Genomic DNA, 17,519 nt, shown 5'->3' with positions numbered 1-17,519 from the left:
TTAACTTTAAGAATGACAGATTTCTTAGAGGATTCAGTATTTTTAGCAGGCATACCAGATTTAGAGACATTATCATAAGACTTAGCCCAGTTTGGGGTTGAGGTGATTTTTTAAAAAGCTGCCATGAAAAAAAGCTGATAAGGATTTTGGTGTTTGGTAAACATCCCAAAACAGCTTTATTTCAAAGTTTCACATGAAAAAAAGCCAAAAAGTGGAAGCTGCATTTTGCAGCTTCCAGAAGCCGCTTATTTTTCCAAAACGCGGAGCTACAGTACCCAATTAATGAATTTTTTCAATTTACCAAAACTGCCCCCTCCTTTCTCCTTTCTCCTTCTCCCGATCCTACAGTCTGCATTCTCTCCTTCTCTGTTGCAAAAAACTCCCGCCGCTGCACCTCTTCCTCCTCCTCTTTTTCGTTTCTCTCCGTCACTCTCAACGCCACACCGTCGTCGCCTTCCAGGTACCAACTACTCGACTTGCTTTCAATTTTTGCTATAATTAATTAATTAAATTTTTAGGTTAGGGTTTGGCTGCTATTTTCTTTTGCTGCGTTGCAATTCTTCTTATCCCAGATTTTGTTTCTCGTAAAATTTCATACCCTTATTTTGGTTTTTCCATTTTTTCGATTTTGCCCTTTTCTCGCCTGTGTTCTCCTCTTCGTTTCCCGGTTCTCCTCTTCCTTCTTCTTCTCCTCCCATTCGTCGATTCGACTAGTTATCGTTGTTCACCGTCTATGGATAAATCTGTAATATTGTTGTATATCGCTGCCTTGGCAGCTTCGTTTCGATTAGTTTCTTCTTCTGCTCTCTGCCCTCACGAGTCCGATTTCTTCCGTTACAGCCTTCAATCTCAATGCCCCATCTCGATCTCCCCCCACCCACCCCTCAAGGTGTGTTTTACACTTCCGATTTCTTACATAACTGATTAATTATTCATTTATTTGTTAATTTAATGTTTCTTTTGTTGTTGACTCTGTTGATTATTGAAAATCTCTTACTTTTATGGGTTGGTGATGTCTGGATTCAATTTCTTTTAGGATATTGTTTCAATTTTTAGTCAAATTTGGTGATTTAGAATGCTGGGTATTTCGGTTTTCAAGGTTTTAAATGCAAAAGGATAGTTGCTGTGATGTGCATTAGAGTGATGAAAGAAAAGATGAAAGTTTGAAAGAATTTGGATTTGTTAAGTCGTTGTATTTATGATCAATGAGCTAAAGAAGGAAATTAAGATAGAAATTTGAGATAGCTTTGTTACTGAGATGTACAAATATGTATTGACCTCATGGTAGTATATATCTGTTTAATTTGCTTACCTTTTTTTTAGGTAAATAATTTGTTAACAATTCATTGAGATGATAATAGAATGTAATATCTTGGTTGTGCAGCCTGCCTTTGATATTCATCCACCTGATCTTAAGCATCAGGTACATGTTTGTAGATTTCGAGCTTTCATCATTCAGAACACATTAATTTTCTGCAGTTATGCTTACTAAAGTGATATTACCATTCGTACTCAGATAACCAGTCTCACAAATCCAGGGATTTTCGAGGCAGATCAGGTAACAAAGCACTTACCTTTAAAATGACCGCCTCTGTAAATTTGCTAAAGTGAGTGTTGATGCTAGAATTATCAGTTTGGTAGTCCAAAATTTTATTATCTGAAGGGCTTGGATTCTAATTTAGCAGACAAGGTTGGCCAACAGAGATGGATTGGCAAACAAATGAACTGTAACTTGATTGAGCTCTATCCATGACCATTTTATATTATCTATCGGCGTTACAAATCTTTCGATCCCTGCTTTAGTTGCATTGATAAGCCAAAGTATGATATGATATGGATAAAGTTTTCATCCACATTCTGGTTTCAGGTCAAGATAGGTTGCTGCTCTCTGGATGTTCTCAAACCAGTGACTGCATGAGTAGACTTGCAAACCATATAATTAGCCAACGCAGGCAAGTCCTAATCTCTTAGAAGTTCTAGCGCATGATGGTAGTAGGTCTATATGGTTTGAGGGGCTCTACTATCTAATATTCTAAACTTATTTTGCAATTTTTTTGGGACAACTTTTATCCTCTGTATCCACCAGCAGAAGACACTCCATTGGATTTTTCGCTTGCTCCCGAAGCTCTAAACATTTCATTGATCCCAGATATTCTCATCTTACCCTCTGACATGAAGTATTTTGTGAAGGTAAATGGTTATTCCAATTTCAATGTCAAAGCAATTCCAATAAGTCGTACAGAAAGGTGCACCTCACCTCGCGCCGATAGAGATTGGGTTTTAAATTTTGCGACCGAGAGATATGTAACCAAGATGTTGAAATGTTTACCTACAGAAGCTAACGGGGATTTTACTTTTTTGAGTATAGGTACTGAACCTAGGCGAAAGAGGTGAAGAGAAAGATCAGGTTAAATGCATTTGTGTCAATCCGGGAAGACTTGCCAAGGGAGAAGGAGGAGGTACTTTCGTCGAGCTTGAGTACTACGGTAATCCTGACACAACGAATGCTTCGATTGTAAGCATATAAACATCGGATTTAAGTTAAATTTGTTGCAACTTGTACTCAATTTGCAATAAGTTTCAAAAAGCTCCATAGGCTAGGGTCGATTGCACGTCATTTATGTGCTTTGTAACGACTGATGGTGATAAATTTATGGTGCATTTCATGCAAATATTAGTCACACTCGTTGATAGGCTCCCCAAGGAAGAATCAAACTCATGCGCGTAGGTTTTAAGAGTCGATGTGAGACCCTGATAGGAAGTTTGGACCGTTCTCCATAAATGACAAGCAATAAGCGAAGACCAGCCTGTCTAATGTAACAGGGATTCCGTGCTGATAGTATTCTAAGCTAATCACGCATTATCATATAAGAAATTAAAAAACATTATTATCTCTGATTGGTTCGTGTTGAAGTTTTCAACTGGCCCCGTTAGTTGATATGATTCTTGATTTTTAGCCCGTTTTAAACTTCGTTTGTATTACTAAACACACAAAAATTTAAGTATTGGAATCATTTTAATACCCATGTTTTAGTAAATCGCAGAGAAGTCGAGAATCATAACGGTTCCAATTCTGATTTATATATTTACATTTAGGGATACATACAAATACAATTAGCAAATTACAGAGCATGGTTCTATGTCTTCATGTCCAATTAAGTACATTAACAATATTGTACTAATGAATTCTAACTATTCAGTCTAAAATATTTCAATTGAAGTAGTTTGTCATACTAATTAATATTTAAGATAAAGTTTATAAATATGTTTGTTTTACAAATAAAGTATATTTAGTAATTCACCTTTATTGGTTAAGAAAATTAAATTAATGACACATCTAGTATTATACCCTTTTTGGTCATTTTACACAGTCACAGCTGTTTTACATAAAAGTTTACCAAACACTATCATACTGCTTTTTTTTCCAAAAGCACTTTCACAAAAAAGTTTACCAAACACTCAGCTGGCTTTTTTTCACAGCCGCTTTTTTTCACAGCACAACAGAAGCAGCTTTTTTTCAAAGCACAGCAATACCAAACCAGCCCTAAGAGTTCTTACCTGTTTAAATCCGCCACCCTTCTTGCTATTTCCTTTGGATTCATGTACAAGGTTCACTGCTTCAATTTCCTTGCCCTTGTCTTGCTTCAGTCTTTTCTCTTCTTGAACGCATTGAACAATGAGCTCATCAAGTGTCCAGAGATTCCCTTGAGTGTTGTATGAGACTTTCAGTTGACAATACTTAACATGGAGTGCTTGAAGCACCATAAAGACCAATTGTGTCTTTGAAATATGTACATCCATTGAGTTGAGTTTCTCGGTAGCATCTGAGTGTTTTAAAATGTGATCCCTAATTGAGCCATTACTCCCACACTTGTATGTTGTCAAGAGTGGCATGTAATGCCCAATTTCAACCTTCTGTGGTACCTGGAACTTTTCCTCAATAGCCTTGAAGTAATCAACAATAAGGTCATGTTGTTTGATATCTCCTCTAAAATGATTAGTCATGGCAGCCTCCAAAAATTGACAATGTCAATTTATTTGATCTCCACAACCTCTCATGCTCTGCTTTCTCAGCCTTGGAACTCTTGTCAGTCAATGATGAGGGTTGTGGATTGTCAATTGCAATGTCAAATTTATTGAGTATCAGTAGGAACTTGATCTTGCATCTCCAATTCTTGAAATTACTTCCACCGGTGAGAATCGGAGCGCTTGCCAAATTCAAGGTTTTTAGTGAAACTGTAGTAGATCATAAGGAAATCAGTAAACGTGAACCAATTGGTTCCTGATTTCTCTACTATTAGTTAAACTTTACAGAACAAAATTTGAACCAATTTGACCATATATGTAGTCCCAATGATAAAGGATACACATAGATCAAACAATTCAAAAACTGTCCACTTTTCGGAATATGTATCAATAGATAGTTCAATACTCATCACACATAATCTTCAATAAACAAAAACCAAAACTGCAGTATATAACATGCATACATTTTTGATATTGAACTGTAGAGTTTTTGACCCATCAAGCAAAACCAATCAATTATTGGAGATGTCTAGATACAATAATTTAAGTCATGTTAATTAAAACTAGATAATTAAGATTTCAACTTTTAGCAAGATCTTATAAAAATAAAGAATCATAATTAACATGTATGCATTTTTAATTATTTTTTTTATTCGAGTTTTTTTTAACTAAAACTTAGGCTTTGATGCCACGTATAAGAATAATTAAAGTTTCCTAGAGATCTTAGTCAAGTTAAATAAGTCATGAATAACCAAATCGATAAATATACTGCAAGTATGAAATATAAACTAACCAGCAGCAGTGGTAGAAGATGAAGCCATAATCAAACAATTAGCAGGCCTTCTCCTCTCTATCAAAACCAATAATACTCAAAGTAACAATAGGTCTTAGTTGAATATTGAGCGTGTTTTGTGAGAGCAGAAACTACTATTTATACGCAATCAATCCACGTAATTCTCCTCTTAGAATCCTTATTCAATATTGAAAAAGTTACCTTAGTGCATACGAAGTGTTAAAACCAGTTTTCATACTTTCATTCAATCCTTCACAAATAGCAGGCTTTAGGACTTATGATCATGATCATATTCTAACAAAGTCATCATCGATGCGTACACTGAAGCTGGGCTTGTTCTAGAGAAAGATGCTACTCAGAATTTAAAGGTATTGATTGCCATCTTTAACTTTCTGCTGTGATTGATTTGCACTCTTTTACTTTTGATGTTTTACTTATATCTCACCGTAAGAGTCAATTAGGGATTCTTGTTTTTGTGATTGCAGTTGCATGCAACCGTGATGAATGCAAGGCACAGGAAAAGATCTACCGCCACCATATCGTCATCACCCACGACCAACCTACCTCACCGAATCGCCATCAATCCCCACCTAACAGCCCGGTAGCCACCGAATCGTCATCACCCACGACCAACCCAGTACGATTGCAGGCTGCGAATTAATTAGATTTCGATTATCGACTCCGTCTCAATTTCATTTCTAAAACGTTTGAATTCTGCATCGCAGCTCTCGATTTTTCTCATCTTGATTTTGTCCAGGTACAGGCGTGCACATAATTTTGTGAATTGAGGTTGTGTTTATTGCATTGGCTGGAAGATTGGATTATAATATTAATGGGAGATAAGAAGGAGGAAAGCAGAGAAAAATGGAGAGAAAGAAGAGGTTTTTTTTTTTTTTTTTTTCTTTTTCCGGCGACTACCAGATGGGGTCTTGTCTGCCGTGTTGATCTGGGTTGATATGGGTGTGCCCAAAGGATTTTTGGAACTCTATTTTAATAATACAAAATAGTAAAAGTTAACCGTGTTAATTCTACGTTAAATTAAAGAACACGTGTCAAGCAATTAAAAATGAGACACATAAGAGACTCGAAGTTAGGAGACAGCAGACCTGCAGCCCCATCTGATTGTTCTCCGGAATACCAAACCGCCGTTGATGCCAATTAAAGGAAAATGAAACATGGCCATTGAATTTCTGAAAGAAAATGGTTTAAATATTGCAATATTAATGTACCTTATTAATTTTCGATCATCGGATCGATGAATTGAAGAAGATCAAAAACATAAATTAATAAGATGTGTGAAAAGTAAAATAAGCCTCTACAACTTATACCGCAAGTCATTAAATGGGGTAGATGGGTTGACAATAAACTCATTGACACCCCAAACAAAAACAAATCTGGAACCATTGCTACTGGTTTGGTTTTGGTAAACCTAATTCTGAGCTGGTAGCTATAATTTAATGATTATGTATCTAAACTTGGCCGCATTTGTCACAAAAATGTGGTTTCTTTAGAAGAAAAAGAACTTCAACTCCCCAATTTTGTTTTCTAACAATTTGAACAACTAGTTTTGGACTTGATAGCACCAAAAAGAGGTCGAAATGTGAGTTGAAATCTTGTATCCTCGTCGAAACTAGATCCTGCTTCTTATCTCAATCTCACTAGGCTTTACTTCGAAATAGGTTGTAATTTGCACACCATTGTTTATTTTTGGCCTTTAAATTGAATAAATTAAGGGATGTGCTATTCACACATCCTATTTTACTTCTCACAGACCCCTTGATAATTTTTGTCCGTTGATCTTCTTCAATTTATCCGATCCGATGGCCGAAAATTAAAAAGGTGTGTGAGAAGTAAAATAGGGTGTGTGGATATCGCATCCCTAAATTAAAAGATAATTAAATGACAAAGATAAACAGAGTGCAAAAATCATTTCCCGTTCCAAATCATTCAAAAGACAGTTTTCTAAATTTTTGGGAAAAAATGGAGGTTGCTACTTAAGCAAGATCAAAGCTTACTTGTCCTAGCTTATTTGCTCCTACTGAAAATAGTTGCCTTGAAGCTTTTTCTCCACCCATGAAGGTGACAACACAGGGCTTGTCTCACACTCCACAATCTCTCTCTGTGGGTCTTTGGCAGCAGCAGTTTCATCCACCAAGTTTACCTTCTCAGCAGGAAAAACTTTAACCCTCCAAACCTTAAAAGTTTGATCCAAACTTGCACTGTAAACCAACAAACCTTTCACCCTTACCAAATTCTCCGTCTCCAAAGCCACTGCCAAGCATCTCACCGGTCCGTGATGCCCTTCTATCACGGAGAGACATGAGTGGAAGCAGTTCCCTTCCTCTCTTCTCCAAACCCTAATCGTTGAGTCCTCGGAGCCACTGAAAACTAGGTCTCCTAACGCTACCAAGCAAAGGACGGCAAAATGATGACCTTGCAGAAACCCTCCGTGGTTGTACCTCCCGGACATCTTCTCCTTTTCCCAAAAGTTTATTAGCCCGTCTGACGAGCCGGAGTAGAGGAGGGTGGTCGTGGATGACAAGCTCAACGCCAAGGCGTTCACCGGCGAAAGTTGGAACTTGAGAGTCATGGTTAGGATGTGAGAACTTTCACCGAACACCCTTCTCCAAATCTTGACTGAGCCGTCCGAGGAGCAAGTGAACACGCAGCCGTCTTCTTGGTTGATCGCGATTCCATTTACGTGGCCTTCGTGAGCTACAAACGAATCCACGCAGCGCCTTTCGTTGATCTTCCATGCCTTGACTGTTTTGTCCCATGAGCCTGTGTACAAGAGCTTGTCTTCCTTGTTGTAAGCTAGGCAAGAGATGCGATCGTTGTGCTGCTGGCTGCTCCTTTTTGAAAACAGCGAAAACCGGCCTCTTTGAGGAAGCGTTGTGATCTTCTTCGGTCGAAAATTCTCTGCATTCGACGCATTCCATATGCGAATTTTGCAGTCGCCGTGTGCGGTGAATAAGATTTTCCCGGAGGCCAAGATAGCTCGAATTTGACCTGAAGTAGCCTTTATGCAACCGATTTCAGTGCAATCTGGTTGCTTCCAAACATGAATCCGGCTACTCTCCGAGCTCGTGAATATAAAATCTCTTGACAATGTGATCGAGAAAATGTTGCCTTCATGGCGGTGAAGGGAGGCAATGCAGTGGTAAAGAAGGGATTGGGAGGGAGAGGTGCGCACCGGGGAGAGTGTCCACGGTGTCCCAGGGCTCATAGGCCTCGGAGGTATTGTTGGTTCGGACGCAGCTATGTCCGGTCTTGCTGCAGAAGCCGAACGAATGTTTTCGGGTTCTGATGAACTTAGTTGCTGGTCACCATCACCAAAAGAAAGTCTCCGAGGTAACTTGATGCTCTTTCGCTCTTCGTCCATGAAGCTCCATAGATTTCTTTCGCCATGAAACTCCATGGCATAGTTGAACAAGCAAACAAGGACGGAGTCAGAAATTTTCAATGAAGTACGTGACAGCAGAAAAATGGTATGAAAAACTAAGTTTTTAAAAGGGTGCTTGTTAGAAAAGTGCTTAAACTTACGATGTCAGATTTGGAGTTGGGGAGGTCGTTGAATTGTGGAGAAATTGGACAGGGGACCATTTTATACAAGGAATTGAATATGCCTATATATCTATATATATATATATATATATATATATGGTGTATATATACCTATTGGGATAGATTCGGGTCATCACTTTTTTACACAATTTTTCATGGTGCTTACACCGTAAGGTATTTCAACGATCCGAATTATCTATCTTTTAAAACATTACTCAAAATCATTTAAAACATCATTCAAAGATCATGTCTACCAAGAATTATCCAAATCTGAAAACCATATGGTTGTTGGATTAAGGGTTTAGGGTTCTTTGTATAAATGTATTTGTTCATTTTCTTTAATACAAATAAATGTTTTAATGGTTTTGGATTTGTTAATTTTTTGTAAGAATTATCTATGAAGGATGTTCTAAAAAATAAACAGTTCGAATCATTAAAATACATTAAAGAATGGGCTCCATAAAAACTTGTGTATTATAAATAGTGTTACGAATCCTCTCCATACATACATACATACATACATATATATATATATATATATATATATATATGTATTAGAATTTTTTGTGGATTTTATCGATAATATCAATGGTGTCTTGATAACACGTGGATACGTTTATAAATATTGGGACGATCTCTCCTTATATAGAGAATAGTTGTTCTATCTAGAAGAGGAGAACTGTACTACAGGTGTCATGTGTACGCACGCACAATGTCATTTGCTGGATTCAAGTACTATTTGGGTTCATTTGGGCCTCAGAACATAAGATTCAACGTATCTCAAAGTAAGAAACGAAGATATAAAGTGAAAGATTTTTCATCACTAATCCTCCTCTATTTTTAATTAGACAAAATTTGTTTATTTCTTCCTCCAAAATATCTTAAAACAAGTGGTTTAGCCAATCTAATCGTATGTAACGACTTAGGAATTATTGTCTGGAATTTTACTGATTGTGATAGTCAAATTTTTAACTGAAATGACTGTAGGAAATGAATTAATGATGGACCTTTTAAGTCCATCTAACGGAATTATTGATCTAAATAAAATAGACCCACTAATTTGATGGAGCAACAACAACTAAATATAAAAGCCTCTTCCTACCTCCCCATTTTATTAGCTACAACAATAACTCTTACTTGATGATATGAGGAAATGACAGCTGCCAAACATAAATTTTTTCTTTTTTTTAACAAACAATACTATTTAGACTAAAGGGGAGGGAGGTAACTTAGCCTCATAATGAGCTAACAATAATGTAGTTCAAATTCACATAATCAAATATAAGGCCTCTCACTTTGAAGTGAATAAGAATACTACTAGATCATTTCGTTTTTTATGCAAGCAATATTCTATTCTAAATCCATCTAAACTATAAAGAGAGATTCGAACTTGAGTGTAAATTGTAAAAAGAAGTACAATATTCTAACCAACTTGCCTAAATCCAGAAAAAAGGTAAATTACACAGAACTACCTCAATTATTGGGTCATTAACAGTTTCGTACCTCGTCTTTAAAAAGTTTCAATGTCATATCGTATCTTCGAATTTGTTGCAATGTTATACCTTCCATCAGTTGTTTGTCAATTCCTCTATTAAATATTGACGTTGCACACTTTCTATTAAAAAACTAATAAAATATTATTAAAAACAAAAAAATAAATCATTTAATATTTTTTAAATATTAAAATAATAATTAATTAAAGAAAAGTTATTTATAATTTAAAAAAAAAAAAAAAAAAAAAAAAAAAAAAAAAAAACCCCCAAGTTCGTCTTCCCCTTGCAACCCAAAAAGAAAGAAGGAAGGGATAAAAAAAATAAATAAAAAAAAAACCCATTTTCATCTTCCCTGACCCCTCTTCCCTGCAACCCACCCCTTTCTTCCTCCTCCTGTCTTCCCCTTCCCTCCCCCTCCGCACCCACCCTCGCACCCACTACCTATAACCCAAAAAAAAAAAAAAAAAAAAAAAAAAAAAAAAACCATCTTCTTCTTCCCCGATCCCCCTTTCCCTGCAACCTAGATCCCGTCTTTCGCCGATTCCGCGGGTGGAGAAATTGAACACTGAGAAAATTGGGGGAATGGGTGTGGATTTAAGGAGTGAGGTGTGTAGAGGAGGGAAGAGGGTGGGTGTGGAGGCTGGGTGCAAGGGTGGGTGGGGAGGAGGAGGGAAAGGGAAGACGGGAGAGGGAAGAAAGAGGTGGGTTGCAGGGAAATGGGGGTCAGGGAAGATGAAGATGGTTTTTTCTTCTTCTTTCTTTCTGGGTTGCATGGGGTTGGGGGGTCGGGGAAGATGAAGATGGTTTCTTCTTCTTCTTCTTTCTTTCTGGGTTGCATGTGGTTGGGGAGGGGGGGGGGAGGAAGACGAATTGGGGTTTTTTTTTTTAATTTATAAATAACTTCTTTAATTAATTATTATTTTAATTTTTTTTAAATATTAAAGGATTTTTTTTAGTTTTTAATAATATGTTATTAGTTTTTTAAGAGAAAGTGTGTCACGTCAACATTTAACAGATGAATTGACAGACAACTGACGGAAGGTATGACATTGCAACAAATTCGAAGATACGGTATGACATTGAAACTTTTTAAAGACAATGTATGAAACTGTTAATGACCCAATAGTAAAGGTAGTTTTATGTAATTTACTAAAAAAAAAAAAAACACAAAATTTTATCACAGACCACATTTTCTTACAAAGAATGAGTTTCAGGTGGGATTACTCGAACAAGTGAATCTTTTTTTTTTTTAACCAAGGGATGTGGCCAATAATAAGGTAAGGGATATTCTCCAGATCCCTTCCACCAAATTCATCAAAACAGATCCTTGAAATTTAATCAAACGACTAAAGTTATTATAACTTTTAAAATAGCCCTTGTTTTTAGCTGTTTGATCAAATTTCAATGACCCGGATTGGTAGATTTGGGGAAAGGGATCCGGAGACCCTAGCAATAAATCTTACTTTCGGCTTCCACGAATGCCCAAAAGTAATGAAAAAAATGCTACGTAATGCTTTCTTCCTCACAAACCAAAGGGTGGCGGATGCTGCCACAAACCCATACGGACGGTGGCTGCCATTCAGTTTTAATAGAACTGTTTAGTTTTGGTTGGCCAGCCTATTTAATTTATGCATTTAAGCTTCATCTAATATGACAATTTATGATTAGCTTAGGATGATGCCCCAATGGCATCATTGTTTACATATAAATTCTCGTTTTGTTAGGATACATGCCTTATTTAGGAGAGAGACTTTTACGAAACGTTTTGTCTGCCACCGTGGTGTCTCATACCATTAATATTGAGAGAGTTTTATAAACACATGGTCTGGTATTAGTAGCTTTAAATGCCATGATGGCGGAACTCCTCCTCTCACCCAAGTCTTTCTCCTAAATTTGGTTCAAATGAGTCTGGTTATGAATGATTGTAGACCTCGTTTGATATACTTGATTTGATTAGAATGGATAAACTACTATTTTCAAGGTCTATTGAAAGAAGAAGTGAACGAACAAATTGAAGGTAGGACATGAATAACTCAAAGAAGAAAAGTTATCCATTTTAGTCTTCCCCAAAATAAGAGAATTAATAGAAAAAAGGTTTCTTCATGTCTAATCCTCTACTAATCCCCTCAAAACGAAAATTCAGTCTCATGTCTCATCTATCCTTTTACCAAACAAGTCCTTTGTCTGATATTTTATGCTACTTGACAATCCTTATTACTGCACCAAACAAGGCCTATTTTGAAGCCCAAAATGGAATGCCTAACTAAGCCTCGTCCTATATGAGCTGCAAACAAGGCCCAACTTGAGTTTACCTAGTCATGGACAATGTTTGGGTTTTTAATTTGAATAATGTTAGGTAAACAAATTTTTTAAAATCAAATTTACAAATTAAATAATGTGATGGTAGATAATTAGATTATTAATTAAGTGTTGATTAATTTGCTTGTTTCTTATTGGTGACATATCATTTGGTTTTTACCCTATCTAGTAGTTTTTCCACCAAAAGCCATCTGGTTCTAATTTTTCATTATCACTTTTTGTATTATAGATAGAGTACAAGTATGTGGTACAAAGGAAAAATGAACAAGGGTAAGGAATGATGGTGGATGAAATGTGTATAGAATGATGCACAAAATGAAAACTAAAAACCAAAAACAAATGTTAAGATGTTTTCACTTTCAATTCTAGGTTTTATTTTCGTACAATCTTATGATTTCTCATGTCTCTTGCCCCCATTATTAAACCGTAGGAACTATATGATATATTCCACTGGTCATTGAAAGGTACAAAATCAAATCTTTAGGATCTGTTTGGTATTTTATGTGAATATAACTTTTTAAATTAAAAAATACTTTTCAAGTTTTAAGTGTTAAAAACTTGTTTGGTTGGACTTTTTTAAAAACTGAACTCAAAACTAACTTAAGAATTAGTCTATTTCTTAAAAACACCGGAAGTGTGTTTTTAGAGTTTTTAAATTTAAAGCTCACTCATTCTCTCTTCCCCTTCCTCTCACACCTAATCTCCTCATTTATCTCTATCATCTGTCTCACTCCTCCAATTTTCTCTCATTCGATCCTCTCTTATTTCCTCTCCTCACTCTCCTCCGATCCATTCTCCTATTTCTTTCTCATCTCTCTCTCATTCTCTCTTCTCTTCTTCTCTGCCCTCTTTCCTCTTCCTCTCTGTTGAATTTAGAAGTTCCCATTGTAGGATGGTTTTTTGTTTCTTTACAAACAATTGTGAATTTCATATCAAACAAGTTTTTGAATTCTTAAAAAATTGTTCTTAAGAGATGTTCTTAAGAAATATTTTGCAAAATAATGAATTTTTTTATTTTTTATAATAAGAATACCAAATAGCCCTTAGCTTTTCGTTTGACTCTTTGTATTTGGCCGTTCACTGCAATTATGATAAAAGAACTAACGACATAGATTTTTCATATATAAGAATCTTGTTCACCAAAAAAAAAGAATCTTTGTGCATCACTGATTCACTGTATAGGAACCTGGTGTAAAAGAGAACTATTGCAGATATTTTTCACGCATGGATGTTACATATTCTATCCCAGGTTTTCTACGGTTGTAATAGTTTAAATTTTTGGAGCATCAAAATGTAATTTACTCGAAAAGTTTTGTATGAATCCTGATACTTATTGTCAAGTAAGCATGCTAAAACATTGGTAAATAATCTACAAGTTAGCACTTTAAATCTCAATATATTTGTTGAAAGATATTTTAAGTTTGAATATTTATTCATTAATATTGTATATATTTATTAAAGGATATTATAAGTTCGAATTTGGACAAAAAATACTGCCTCTAACTCAAAAAACAATGCATGCTGGTGCAGCAGGTCATATGCATAATGCATGTCATGTGCACAGAGAGAACTACTATTTTTTTTTTTCTGCCAAATAAATGATATAATAAGGTAGTGGTATCCACACACATTTTTTTACATCTCACACACTTTTTTCAATTTTCAGCCGTCGGCTTGAATGAATTGAAGAAGATTAAATGACAAAAATTATCAAATGGTGTGTGAGAAGTAAAAAGTGGTGTGTGGATAGCATCACCTTATATATAATAGGATAGTCATATTCACATACCTTTTTTTACATCTTACACATCCTTATTAATTTTTGTAATTGATTTTTTACAATTCATGCGATCTAACCATCGAAAAAATGTGAGAAGTGTGTGAGACGTAAAAATAAGTGTATGAATCACACTATACCACATAATATTCTTCAACCTTATCCAAATAGATGCAGTAGTTCATTATAGGGTAAAGTACAAAAAACTACCTCAACTATTGGGATCACGACAGTTTCATACCTCATCTTTTAAAATTGACAATGTCATACCGCATCTTACGAATTTGTGACAATGTCATACATCCGTCAATTTTTCTGTTAGATTTTCTGTTAAGTGCTAACGTTGCTTGATTCGGGACTTACTTTCTATTAAAAAATTATTAAAAACTAAAAAATAATTTTTTAATATTTTTTAAAATATTAAAAATAAAAAATAAAAAAAAAACCCTCATTTCGTCTCCCCCCTCCCCCTCCTCTCTCCTCTCCCCATCTTCATCTTCTTCCCCACCTGCAAATCCCAACAAAAAAAAAAATATCCAATTTGTCTTCCCCCCACACCCACACTCTTCTCCCTCCTGCAACCCAAAAAAAAAAAAAAAAAAAAAACCCAGATCCTATCAGTGGGAAGATGGGTGCACAGAGAAGGTGGAGGATGGGTGCGGAAGAGAATGTGGAGAATGGATGAAAGTGGTGGATTTGGGGTTTGATGGGTTTTCAAAATTTTTTTTTTTTTCCTTCTTTTTTTCCTCTTCTTCTTCTTCTTCTTCTTCTTCTTCTTCTTCTTCCGCAGGGGAGTTGATGATTTAAAAAAAAATAATAATAATTTCCTTCCTCCTTTTTTATCTCTTCTTCTTCTTCTTCCTCCTTCTCCTTCTTCTTCTTCCGGAGGGGGGGTGTTGATGGGTTTTCAAATTTTTTTTTTTTTTTTCTTCCTCTTCTTCTTCCTCCTCCTTTTCTTCCTCTTCTTCTTCTTCCTCCTTCTCCTTCTCCCTTCTTCTTCTTCCGCGCCGACAGGGGGAATTTTTTTTTTTTTTTCCTTCCTCCTTTTTTTTCCTCTTCTTCTTCTTCTTCCTCCTCCTCCTCCTCCTCCTCCTTCTTGTTCTTCCGTAGGGGGTTGTTGGGTTTTCAAATTTTTTTTTACTTTTTAATTTTTTTGGGTTTGCAGGTGGGGGAAAGAAAATGAAGATGGGGAGAAAAGAGAGAAGGGGGGAGGGGGAGGGGAGGGACAAACGGATGGTTTTTTTTTTTTTTTCCTCTCTGCTTTTTATTATTATTTTAATATTTAAAAAATATTAAATAATTGTGTTTTAGTTTTTAATAATTTTTTAATAGAAAGTATGTCCCGAATCAAGTCACGTCAGCACTTAACAGAAAAACTAACAGAAAAATTGATGGAGGTATGACATTGTCACAAATTCGTAAGATGCGGTATGACATTGTCAATTTTAAAAGATGAGGTATGAAACTGTGGCGATCCCAACAGTTGAGGTAGTTTTTTGTACTTTATCCTTTTTTTTTTAATTTTACTTTTATTTATTATTTTAATATTTAAAAAATATTAAATATTTTTTTTTAGTTTTTAATAATTTTTTATTAATTTTTTAATAGAAAGTGGTCTCCGTCTCTTGCCACGTCAGCATTTAACAGAAAAACTAACAAAAATTTTGACGGAGGTATGACATTGTCATAAATTCGTAAGATGAGGTATGACATTGTCAATTTTAAAAAAATGAGGTATGAAACTGTCGTGACCCCAATAGTTGAGGTAGTTTTTTGTACTTTACCCTTCATTATAATTAGTAAGTTCAAAATTTCTCAGCATTTAATCTAAGAATTGATGTCTAGGCCAGCAATTTACTGAATAGTTGTAAGAGCAAAACTCAAGTGCGACTATGTTTTTTTTTCTTTCTGCTACGCTCTTCCCTTCATTAGAAGAGCGTAGAAGAGATAAGCAGCAAGAAAATACATCTCAAGTTATCAGCAAAAATCTTCCCCAGTATCTTTCACCCGTAACTCTCTTCAGTCTCTCCGAGAGTACCAGGATCCATTGAGGATTTCCAAAACCCCACCTTAGGTATCCACAAAAAAGGGGATAAAAATAAAAAAGACAATGAATAATTTTTTCTTTTTGAAAAACTTTTATCTCCGCTACTCAATACTACGATTCACAAATTCAAGAGAAAAGGTTCAGGAGGGGGCAAAGCTGCGAGAGACACAAGGTCGAAGATAGGCTTTCACATCCAAAGCCAATTCCGGAAGCAGTAGAAATTGCCTTCTTCTTTGCTGCTACAGCAGAACCTTTAAATTCAGAAGAAATTTATGTGGTATTCCTTTTTATTTGAAAGTGAGAGGTGTTAAATTAATTTTTGTGGTATTCCTCTTCATTTGAAAGTGAGAGGTGTTAGGTTCGATTTTCGTGGATGACGAATTTGATATCAAATTAGGCTGCCTATTGTGTGGCTTAACCGAACTCTCCCTCATTTTAATGTAAAAATATCCATGTGCTGGAAAAAAAAACTTTTATCTCCAAAATTAAACCAGTGAATAGGAGTAGGACATACACTTGAGATTCCTCTCTATCCTCCAATTAGGCAGCCAATTATTCACAATCTAATTAAAACCTAAAATACAAGTTAAATGATATTCCAAATATCTCCATAATATAATCCTCTCCACCCATTTTCAAACCTCACAAACCCTAATTGCCTATTTTTGAAATGAGATTCTCTTCTGATTTTCTTTGTGAGAATATTGGGAATTTTCAAATTAAGTCTGTTCATCGTATATCTTGTTGTCAATTTTCATCAGGTATATTTATATACAATTTTAAGTAAAAGTATCGTGGGTGCAGTGGCCCAATGTTTGTCCTGCCGTCCATCACTTCCTCTTATATATCATTATTATTTTTTTGGAGAACTATCATTATTTTCTTTGACCACCAAACTCACATACTTTTTCTTAGATTTAATTTCTACACCAATTTTAATTTCCAACACACTGTTTTTTATTTCAGTCATTATATGAAATAAATATAATAAAAACAACGAACTAATTAAATATGAAAAGATAAACAAGTGGGTTTATCATTTTCCTATTTTTTTCTCCATTAGACAGAAGAATAGTTGGTCACATGGTAGAGTCATTGATGTGCTACCAGACACATCTATTAAAGCATGTTAGTGACAGCTATGACTGCCAAAGAGACTTGATTGGATGTGCATCGCATTGGACATGGTTTGGCTCTACTCTTTCAGATATTCCTTTTTATCTTCTGAACATATCAAACATTTGCTGTGCAGCTCGTGCACTCGTAGAATTTAATAAAGAAAAATTAATGGAAAAAATTTGAAAATTTTGAATTTTAATGATAAGGATAAAATAAAGAATAAAGTGAATAGTACCATGATTGACATTTTAATGTAAAAATATAGTTTTTCGTTAAAATGAACAGTACCGCGAACTTTTTGTTAAAACTTCCATTTAATAAACCTTAAATATTTATAGGTTTAACTTGCTGTCTTGTTACTATATATACGTGACCTTGGCT

At 35.3% G+C, this 17,519-nt stretch overlaps 1 protein-coding gene and 2 long non-coding RNA genes across 3 annotated transcripts; 2 read left to right on the top strand and 1 right to left on the bottom strand.

The window, feature by feature from the left end:
- The first annotated feature begins 1,352 nt into the window (after window positions 1-1,352).
- On the top strand, window positions 1,353-1,904 carry LOC148694305 (uncharacterized). The gene is made up of 3 exons (XR_015966520.1): window positions 1,353-1,423; window positions 1,517-1,558; window positions 1,868-1,904. It is a non-coding gene; the product is annotated as an uncharacterized LOC148694305 (long non-coding RNA).
- A 165-nt stretch (window positions 1,905-2,069) lies between these two features.
- Window positions 2,070-2,672, top strand: LOC137716911 (uncharacterized). Its single transcript, XR_015966191.1, has 2 exons — window positions 2,070-2,190; window positions 2,369-2,672. It is a non-coding gene; the product is annotated as an uncharacterized LOC137716911 (long non-coding RNA).
- A 4,065-nt stretch (window positions 2,673-6,737) lies between these two features.
- On the bottom strand, window positions 6,738-8,408 carry LOC137738869 (protein JINGUBANG-like). Its single transcript, XM_068478341.2, has one exon. The coding sequence runs from the start codon at window positions 8,235-8,237 to the stop codon at window positions 6,855-6,857; it is 1,383 nt and encodes a 460-aa protein (XP_068334442.2). The 5' UTR covers window positions 8,238-8,408; the 3' UTR covers window positions 6,738-6,854.
- Window positions 8,409-17,519: the final 9,111 nt, after the last annotated feature.

The sequence above is a fragment of the Pyrus communis genome, chromosome 9 (genome assembly GCF_041283825.1).
Source record: "Pyrus communis isolate YQ-2024b chromosome 9, ASM4128382v1, whole genome shotgun sequence".
Lineage (NCBI taxonomy): Eukaryota > Viridiplantae > Streptophyta > Magnoliopsida > Rosales > Rosaceae > Pyrus > Pyrus communis.
This window is presented reverse-complemented; position numbering and strand designations above follow the sequence as displayed.